General features: G+C 43.6%; 1 protein-coding gene across 1 annotated transcript; it reads right to left on the bottom strand.

Annotated features, from left to right (window-relative positions):
• Positions 1-213: 213 nt before the first annotated feature.
• gpbp1l1 (GC-rich promoter binding protein 1-like 1) lies at positions 214-10,223 on the bottom strand. The gene is made up of 12 exons (XM_088311842.1): positions 10,076-10,223; positions 7,765-8,887; positions 7,573-7,687; positions 6,826-6,955; positions 4,131-4,477; positions 3,626-3,701; positions 3,330-3,526; positions 3,122-3,250; positions 2,165-2,320; positions 1,806-1,930; positions 901-1,003; positions 214-816 (listed from the first exon to the last, which is right to left on the bottom strand). Exons 3-12 carry the CDS (start codon positions 7,630-7,632, stop codon positions 646-648), a joined length of 1,494 nt encoding a protein of 497 aa, XP_088167968.1. The 5' UTR covers positions 7,633-7,687; positions 7,765-8,887; positions 10,076-10,223; the 3' UTR covers positions 214-645.
• Between the last annotated feature and the right edge of the window lie 90 nt (positions 10,224-10,313).

The following is a 10,313-nucleotide window of genomic DNA, read 5'->3' on the forward strand; positions in this document are numbered from 1 at the left end:
AGATGGATGACTATTTCACAAAACATGGCAATCACATTTTTCGGCACACTCTCTTCATAGTGGATGGTGCATCCTCTGTTACCAAACGACTGTGGCTGGTCTAACCGGGCCAGTATGAATAGAAAAATAAAACAAAACATTTTTCAGTCATTGATGAGGAAGAACTTGGACTAAATCCATCCGACTCAAAACATCAGTCAGCGGCTTTAAACATCAGCTTGTCAGGAACCAATTTTATTAATATCATTAATAATGTGTCATCAGCATCATCAATGAAATGAGTTAGTCTGTTTAAAGCAGAATCAAGTGTGCATTCATTGCCCTTTTTCTCGATGAACACTTCAGTTCCACAAAGCGAGGAAGAAAGAGGAGGGGAGGCAGGGTCAGAGAGCAGGACTGCAGTGAAGGAGGAAACGCAGGGAAAACGACGTCTGGCAGAGCAGAAATCTCCCCCTTCACTGGGATATGATTGGTTTTTCCCTTGTGCAAGAACAACAAAAAAATAATCAAAAATTCAAAATGGTGCTCTAAAAAAAAAAGAAAAAAAAAAATGAGAGAGAGAAAGGAGGGTGGGTGGCTTGCTGAGATGTGTTGGCTGTTGCGTTGTTTCTCGTTTCTTTTTTTTTTTTGTTCCGTAAAGCCACGTTAGGATTTGATGCAGTCGTCGTCGTCAGAGGTCTGGCTGCTGCTACTGGTTTCCGACTCGGAGCCCTCCTCCACATGTGCCTCCGCCACACTCCTCCAGGGGGTGAAGTGGAGGGTGACGCCGCGCGCCCTCGGGAGAATGCCGTTCTTCTGCAGGCCGTTGCGCTTCAGCTGCTCGGACGACACCGACGCACAAGCGAGTGAGCTCACGTTTGATGTTTTCACGCTGCAGCGATCAAAGGGGCCGTCGCTCACCTGCTCGGTTTTCGTTTGGAACTCTCTCAGTTCGTCTTCGGTCAGAGGCAGGAAGTTGTCGTCGTTTTCGGGGTACTCCTGCCAGCCCATGGCCTTCAGCAACCTGCACAAACATGTTGCTCCAAATTGATTTTTTTTTTTCTAGCTGACATTCCTGATTGAAATCAAAGTCATTATGGGTAACGAAAACTAATGAATGACAACGAAAAAATTGTTTTAGTCAAGAAATTTAAGTACTAACGAAAATCTTTAAAAAAAAAAAAGAAAACTGAAAACCAACATTAGTTAAATATTAAAATGTCTGTCTATTAAAACGAAATATGAGATTTCAGGGTTAATTTTAAATGTATTTACTACAGAAGAGGGAAGGTCAAATTGAAGTTTACTTTATTACACAATACTTATTGACTTTTATTTTTAAATCTTGCACCCAAAAAATATTCTGTATATGAAAAACAAATAAATAAATAAAACCACAACTAATGAAAATAAATTAATTGGAGCATTAAAAAAAACTTCCTCTTCATCAAAATGAAAAGATTGGATTTGAAAAATTCAAAATTATTTCAACCTTGGATCAGATCATGTATATATTCTAAACAAATGTCATTTATAGGGTTAGACAATTAGATTGTTTTAATAGACTATTATTAAAAATACTACTAATAGACTATTTTCATACAAAAAAGCAGCATTTTTTGGGGTGGGAGAATATAGTCCTACTTTTAGAGAACACAAGCATCTTTTCCTTATTTTTTTAAATTCTTTAAAAAAAAAAAGCAAATATTAAACTTATCGTAAGATGACTATCATGACAAAATATGCCTTTTTCGTTACAAAAAAACCCACTACGCTCACTAACTTTTTTCCAAAGTGCGTGTGCATGTGTGGGCGCGTTGTCATACCTGTGCTCAGCCTCCAAGGAGCTGGACAGGTGTTCTGTGTCAGAGTCGCTGAGGGAGTACGACAGCCCGTTCTCATGGCAGACGTCTTCGCTGTAGGCTTTGGGCTCGGGGGTGCTGCTCTCCCCCTGGACACAATCACATCACCGTAAAACACCAACAAAGCCGGCATGTCAGGATTTCCGAGGGGCTACAATATTCATATTAGTCATTGTACAATTCAGGCATTAGCAGGTTTTATGTTCCAATTAGAAGGAAACAAAATCAACCAATCGGAATGGAAAAGCTCCATTAAAAAAAAAAATGAGCTCAAACATTTGGACAGCGGCGTGTAGACTTTTTACATAAACTGCACGACTGACCTCTCCTGATGTTCCAGGGCTGCTGCTTGTCGTCAGCTCTCCGGTGCCTTCGTCCTTCAGAGCTCGCAGGAACTCGCTCTTTCGGTCCGGACCGCGGCGCATCAGCTTCAGCCTTGACGGGGCGATGTCTATGGGAGGAGTCGTGCTGGAGGGATGCTGCAGAGATGGTGACACCAAAAGCCATCGGGTTCACTCTTGACAGCCCTTTCTGATCCAAAACTCGCCGCATCATTATCCTTTTTGAGGTTGTCACGGTGAACGTATTTGCCACCAGAACAAAAAAAAACAAAACGTGAGCAGCCACCTCATCTTAATAACAACTTGAGATAATATAGATGTGTATTAGGACTTAATGAGTTTCTAATTGTGTTTGTTTATTCTCAATATTGCAATTCCATTTGTGATTTTTTTTAACGGTCCTCTTCCCATGTATTTAAAAAACAAAAAACAAAAAAAAAAACACACAAGCAATGAATTAATCTGTACTACTGTAAAACAGATTTATTATACATAAAGGTCTTGGCCTTACGCTAGAATAAAGGCAAAATGATTGACTTGTGCGTTTGCGACGACAACTTCAGAAAATTCTAGCAAACAAGTGTGATGTAAACATGAGTCAGAAAGTCATAAGTCAGAGTACAACAATAAAGCAAACAAATATGTGATATGTAAACATGAAGAGTGCATTTCTTAAACCCTGAACTTATCTAGAGACAAATTGAATCCCGGGCGACCAGACCGGCCTGCTAATAGCAAAAATCTACGTATAAAATTGAAAGCCATTGAAAGTACAGGGAAATAGTTTATATATATATTTTTTAAAACCCTAAAAAGTCATCCTAAAGTAGGCTTATGAAACATGTGAATATACAAATCTGCAGGTGCCAGGAGGCAAGTATTTTTTTGCCCTGACGCATATTAAATTGCAGTTTGAGTCGCGCAACTACGAAAGCTCACCTCTTTCGGGGTGTTGTGCTGTGGTGCACTGACCGGGGTGCTGGGTTTGGCCGCAGAGACGGGGTTGGGAAAGACGGAATCGCGGCCAGACATGGCGATCTCCCTAGTGCCGGATTTCCACTGGGTGCTCTTCAAAAGGAATACATAAATAAACGGGTTAGTTGTAAACCGTCCCAGAGGACTTGTGACACACGGCAGTCATTTGTACTTTGGTGGGGGCCACAGCAGGCTTTGGGACCAGATTCTTGTAGACGCTGGAACCTGTGATGGGAGCTTTCGCGCCATTCGCTGGCAAGCTGCCGGCACTGGCGAAGCCCGCCGAGAAGGCAGTGCTGGGGTCCTCCTTGGAAACCTTCTTGATAACCAACATCTTGGACACCATCTGCTTGCCACTCGGAGGATTTTCTGGGAGGCGGGGTGGAGGAAATCCAGGCAACGTTTAGAAACCAACAAAGCGCATGTAGCAGAAAAGTATCCGACTGCTAATGGACTCGGCGCCCTTACCCCACACTCCAGCGTGGGGAGCAACGGCTCTCATCTGAGTCCCGGGCTTTCCAGTTGTTTCAGGGTTGAGGGAAGGCTATAAAAGAAGCAGAACAATTGACTGTTGTGGAGAAAATTCCGGCACTCTAATAGAAAAGGTAGGACTTTCACATGGAAGAATTCTCAGCAGTGGCGGGCGATCAAGAATCAAGAAATCATGATCATATTCTTCACATTGATGTCATATTATATCCAAGTTTTGTATTTTTAGGTGAGAGTTTTTATCCAATCAGAATTCAGATAGCTCGTGTTGCCAGGCAGATTTCACAATACCAGTAGCACGCACTCTTCGTCCGAGGCCTTCGGATACAATCGTGCGGGGATCTGTTTGGTCAAAATCAATGGGCTATCAGATTTGATAGACAGCTGCGAGAGCCAATCAGATCACGAGTTGTTTACAGTGAGCCTCCTCGCTGAGGAATCGTCCGAAAAGTCGTATAAAACAAATTCCAGTGATGCTACTCACAAAGTCCTCTTCCACAAACTTCAGCTTGTCATCTTTATTGTCTTTGCGTTCTTCATTGGGAAACTTGTCCTGGTATGAGGTGCCTTTACGGGGATGGAAGTTGCCGTTGCGCTGCCGGTGCCCTCCCTGCCTGTCCCTGTCGCCGCCTCCCCGTTTAGGGTGGCGTCCTTGGTGGTGATGGTGGTGGTGATGGTGGTGGCCGTCCTGGGCGCCCCGCGGAGCTCCATGCCAGCTGGGTGTGTCCTTCCAACATGAGCCCCCCGCTAAGCCGCTGTGCCCTCCTTTGGCCACCCCCGAGTCCACAGAGTCATGTCTCAGAAGTAGCGAGGGCTGCTGCCACCCATCACCTTAAAAATAAACAATTATAATTTCATTTCCTATCACAGTTATAGTGGGGGGAAAAATGGATGATGAGACATTGGGCTTGTTTCCATGCCAACAATACACAGATAACCTCTTACGGGGTCACTCAGAGTTCACTGCTACAGTTTTCACTTTCATTTTCACGGCAGTGCAAGAATGACGACACGTCAACGGGATTATACAAAAAAATGACGCTTCCCAAATCAAATCAAAGTGGACACAGAAATTCAGCAAGTCAAATAAGAATAGACTGAAACATTTGCAATCATTCTCCCTGAAAGCCATCAGTATAAGACCCCCATGATCTTATTAATTATGCCAGGAGACTTTTGCCACGACGGGCATTTTCAATTTGAGACAAAACGTGTTTGTTTGTTGAGACATTGCCTGAGAATTCAGAGGCCAGACTAACAAAAAAATAAAAAAACAAATGCACGCAAAATTGTCACATCAAGCTGCAAGCAAGATTTGAGCAGTCACATCTATGATGCAACAACAAGCAACAAAGTGCTCCCGAAGAGTGGCCTGGATTTTGAGTAAGCACAATAAGCTATTCTCAGATGCAGAAATGAGGAAAGAGCGTGCGACTGAAATGACGGACACAAGCAAAACAAACAAAGAGGACATGACAGCTACAATTAAGTTGGACTTTTAGCATTGTTTATTTTAAGAACGTAAAACTGCAGCGACAATTTCTTTTCATTTGTTACTTTGTTAGCGCCGGTGCAGGAAAAGCAAATTTTGTATTCTCGCACGCGGCCTGACCGACCTCAATTAACGGACTCATTGGAACAATTCTTTGTGGCCCTTTTAAATTTGTGTTAGCGTTAGCATGAAGAAATCCGGTACGATGCAAGAAGGTTCTCTCATACGGTTCCATGTTCCTTTGACGTTATGCTTTAGATTTAAAATCCTTCATTCCAAACGCTTTAGATAGCACAAAGACTTAGTTTGAAAAAATATAAATAGATCAAAAGACTAAAAATAAAGCTATTTTCAATTTCAGGTCATTCAAGACTGTCAAGAAAGTCTTATAAAAAGTGTTTTGGATATACAGGGTAGCTGAGGATGTTTTTTTTGTTTTGTTTTGTTCATTTAATTTAAATAGTCGACAAATAAAGTATGAGACACAAACCAGGACAACAATTTGAATTCTAATCACTATGCGGAGGTTAAACTGACCCAAAGAATAAAACATTAATAAACGTGACTTTGTTAATGATCAATATGCCTCTAAATGATAATCTTTGATTCCCCAGCTGGTCTTCTAGGAAAAAAAATGTGTATTTGTGTCATGAGAGCAGACATCACTGATCGGTACATTTCGATAACATGAAGCTCGCGTTGATGGCTTGAGCGCTGCGCATCTGATCCGAGTAGCCGCCGTTCGAGTTGTCGCGTTGGCAGACATCCAATAAGAACTGCATTTTTTAGCAACCCTTAAAAGAGACGTGATGGCAATCTGAGTAGATCTAATTCCAAGCAATGTTTTTATGCTGCCATGAAACAAAGGCCACGTAAGAGAAGAGGGAAAAAATACAAATCTGAATCGTGTCACTTGGGCAAGGTGTCTTGCATCAAAAACGCGGCAAACCGTTCAGGAAAACAATGACTTTTCCACGATATGGTAAAAATAAAATGTTATTAATTTCGCATTTATTTCCACATTAGGAATAGCTCATGACGCCTGCGCGCGGTTTGGGTTAGGTTGTAGCAGGAAATAGAGGTTGTTGTAGTTTGGGGTTGACTCGCGGTTTTTACAATCGGCCGCTTAGTATAGAGAGTCCGTGCATTATCAAAGATGGACCGACAAACCATTAATCAGTTATCTGAATGTTATTCTGCCAAATATCCAAACCGGCATAAAAAAAAATGTATTAAAAAAATCCCTCCCGGCCGGGCAACGTCTACATCTGTGAATTTGTTGTTTCTCACTATCTTTCAATCCAGTCACTGCAACCTCACTGCCATAATTCTCAATAATCCACAATATAAGTGCCAGCTAGAAGGAAATATAATTTTCAACAGTCTAGAATCTCGAGTACTGTTCTGAAATACTCGGGTTGAATGTGACCGGCACACAAAGAAAAGCGTCAATATCAGCAAACATGAATCGATAGCAACATCACCAAAATCTGGCAGCAAAATGTCAACAATGTTCAAGCAAAACACACCAAAACGTAACTTTGCGTTCGTTCGACAAACGGCAGCAAATAAAACCGGTGCCCCCCTCGTCCACAGCAACCGATTCTCTTTACTCCGATGCATCGGTACAGTGCGATCGCAAGCGTTCCAGTACCGATCTACGAATTTTTTTCTTGACTATTGGTACCTGTTGGAGGACGCAACGAGCCATTGTTGAAGAAGCCATCGGAAGAGTTGTGGCGGCGGCGGCTCACAGCATTTCTGCCTTCTCTGTGATGGTGGGGCTCGCCTTGTTTATCGAGGGTGGCAGCAGGGGACTGGAGGATGCGACAAAAAAAAAAAAAACAAGTACAGTAGATGTCGTCAATGGGGGGGGGGGATTCTCAAGATTAATCAAGTGTCATCCACCAGTTGGCAACAGATGATCATAATTCTGCAGTTGTAAATGAGCACAAATGTGTGAGCTATGATGTCAGAGTTGTACGAGTAAATACAAGCGCACAGATTTCCACAACATATTTAACATTTGGTTAAAACTGGGGATAAAAACGCACATACACTCCGTTTTAAATGCATTTTACAGTCAAGTGACCCAGCTGGGAAACGTCCTGACAAAATCGAACAGCATAACCACAACCACTGCACAATTAAAACAACTCGACCGCGACGCGCGACAGCCGCTCAACTTCATTTGACAACTGCAACAAATTTCCCCAACGACCCGCGACTTGCCATTTAACGAGGTGTTTTGCACTTCCCTTGACGAAAAGACGACGCCACATCTTAGCGTCGTTCGTGCTGGCTCACGTCGTCTATGCGACTTGGGCCGACTGCAATGTCACGTGGCACGCACGCACGCCGTCTAAAGTGAGGTTTGACGCCCTGGCGGCTTCACTCGAGTCTCGCATGCACGTGTTAACGCGACCGCGCAAACCTTGGCAGGCTGGGGTGTGGAGAAGTTAAGCCAGGCAGGGACGAAGTCATGCTGCGCCATTTAGGTCCAGTGTTTCTGGTCAGTGGATTGAGGCATCAAACCTCATGGCCAGGATCTGACAAAAGAGACGGACGGCCATTAGGAATGTCATTCGAACAGTTTGGTCATGTCAGGGTAGAATGCAATGGTTACCCCAGAGTCAATGGCTCTGAAGTCCTCAGCCTCCTCCCTTCGTCCGTCTGGCCTCTGTTCCTCAGACGGGCAGCGGCACAAACACTACCCCTCTAAACCTCTGCCAGGACAGCGCAGCCCCTTTCCCAAGAGGCAGATCGCTTCGTCCAGGGTGGAACACTGGGAGATGGGTCAAAGGGTTGCAGGAATCCGCCGGAATCGGTGCGCCGGAAAACTGGCCAAACAAGGAAGGGGATGGATTTCCAAACACACAAGTGCAGTAGTCTCAGAGGAACAGGATTCCCCAAGTTGCTCCTGAGCCAATCCCGTCCCGGGTGACACGGTTCAATGATTTAGTCGTGACTCGTGAAACATGAGCACACGTCAAACGGCAAAAAGATTATATTGATGAGGGGGTCATTTGTTCCACTGGTGCCGAAGATCTTTGCCCATGCACATGGACAGCAGTTTGTGTCGCAGTTCCACTCTGACACCGAGTCGGGGAGAACGAAACGAGTGTTGTCCTGCCACGCTGTGGGCCAGTAGGTATTGGCATCAACGCAACTTTTACCGAATCATTTTAGAATCAAATGAAATGCATGCAGAAAAGAAAAGGAGTTCAGGGACAGTCTTTTTGTAGGAAAACCCACGGCTCACCTCATTAATGTGGTGAAAAGACTGCCAGAGCTGGAAGGAAATGATGCTCCCTAATTCAAAGTCACATGACAATGAAGAATAACAAAACCCGCGTTAGCTACATTGCCGTCATTTTTCTCGGTGGTTAGTGAAACAGACAGCTGGATGGGTGATTCATAATGAAGAGGTCTTTATCGTCGCCTGATTTGCTTTCACATTTGTAGAATGCCCATTTAGCTACTTGCAGTTTTCTGGAAGAGAAAATCTGGGGAAACTCTGATTTCATAGAAATGCAAGCTCCCAAAAATGATTTAAAAAAAAAAAAAAAAGCTCCCGTATATCAAGCAGTCTTGTCAACAACCACAAAAATCTTTAAACCTTCTTGGGAAAAAAACTCAAAAACCCTAAATGGGTACAAAATGTTTTCCTTGTTTGAGAAGGGCCTTTTGTCTTGAAGAGTTTTCTGATTACTTCCTGGTGTACAGTTGATTCTGCAAAGGGGCTGCACCTGCAAATCAAAGACATCAATCAGAAAACAACCCAGTCATCAATCACAAATACCAACTTAAGTTGAATTAATTGTCCAAATAGATTAAAATGAACTTATTGTAGGGGAATATTCGGTTCGTTTGAGAAAGATATGACGATGAGGCTGCAAAACAAACTACTTATCCTATTACAGGAGACCAAGTAAACATAAATTGGCCACCAAACTGGAAATACGGTAATCAATGATAGATATACTTCGAATCGAAACCAAACACTCAGTTGCTTTTGCAGCCTTCACACAAACGAAAGCCGAAATGTGTGGCGGCTTTTAATAAAATATTAATACCAATGCAAAGAAAAAAAAATATCCCCGGCACTTCCTCACTTGTCCCACGGTGGGAGCACAACACGGCCGTAATTCTGACTGAAATATTGAACCCTCCTCGACTTTCGTTCGCATTTGCATTAAAGCACAGTTTTAACATTAAACCGAAACAAGCTCGGTGCAAACAGCATTGCACTCGCACTGAACTGTTACGTAATAGCTTAACATCAATGAGTTTGCGACGCGCACAAGCTACTACGGACAGCAGCGATGTTCCACCGCAGGATTCGCAGTCGAAGTACAAATGTTGTTAAGTGAAACGTTACCATTGTAGGAAAACAAACAAACGTGCCCTCTTGCTCTTCAGGGGACCAATTAAACACGCAGAGCACACGTTTCAACCGCGCTCACAAGTTCCTAAATGTTCAAAGGTGAAATTCTGACAAAAAGCCATTTTTATGTCCAAACTTAATCAAAGCCAATCACAGCCGGACGGTGCTCTAAAATCGACATTAACTCGGTCGCTAACTCATTTGTACACTTAGCTACGTGAACATTCGCGTAGCAAGTGTTAGCTAATAGCTGCTGTTACCTAGCCTGTTAACTGAACCCGAAAACTGTGAGGTGTCATTCACTGAGCTCTCACGCTTCCACGGCCCAACTCCCCGCACGGCTAACAAGTTAAGACGTTACGCAAAACCAAAGCCGTGCAAAAAGCCCATTTTCACAGTTGTCACGAACGTACAGAAAAGGTAAATAGTGCTGGCATCGTTGGAACAACACACTTTCAAAATGGCTACCTTAGCAGCAGCAGCACACATTCATCAGCTTGCTAAATGCTAGCGAGCTAACTTGCAATGTTGCCCAGGCAATTCCGCGTACCTTCTCCCAAGCAAAATAGCCTTTTGATGGATTCGAGGCTACACGAAGTAGTCGGATCACGACGAAACGGCACTCCGGTGCGAGTATAACGCCGTGGTTGAGTAGCTATTGATGTTTGTTTGGGTTTTCTGTGCGCTTACCACTTGCGCTGGCACCTGCAGGAGGGGGGGAATTCGAACACTCAATAAGGTTGCGTTCAAGAAGTCAACGTCATTGTGCAACTGGATGAGGTTCCACT

The sequence above is a fragment of the Idiotropiscis lumnitzeri genome, chromosome 12 (assembly GCF_059441095.1).
Source record: "Idiotropiscis lumnitzeri isolate Australia: NSW breed Sydney's pygmy pipehorse chromosome 12, RoL_Ilum_1.0, whole genome shotgun sequence".
NCBI classification, from domain to species: Eukaryota; Metazoa; Chordata; class Actinopteri; order Syngnathiformes; family Syngnathidae; genus Idiotropiscis; species Idiotropiscis lumnitzeri.

What these genes read in the sequence shown, in the direction of transcription:
- gpbp1l1 (XM_088311842.1), bottom strand. Translation starts at nt 7,632, where the DNA reads ATGGCGCAGCATGACTTCGTCCCTGCCTGGCTTAACTTCTCCACACCC. An exon ending in CTGCTGTGGCCCCCACCAAA is followed by an intron (nt 3,251 to 3,329) that starts GTACAAATGACT and finishes TTCCTTTTGAAG; the next exon opens with AGCACCCAGTGGAAATCCGG. An exon ending in TCCTTGGAGGCTGAGCACAG is followed by an intron (nt 1,004 to 1,805) that starts GTATGACAACGC and finishes ATGTTTGTGCAG; the next exon opens with GTTGCTGAAGGCCATGGGCT.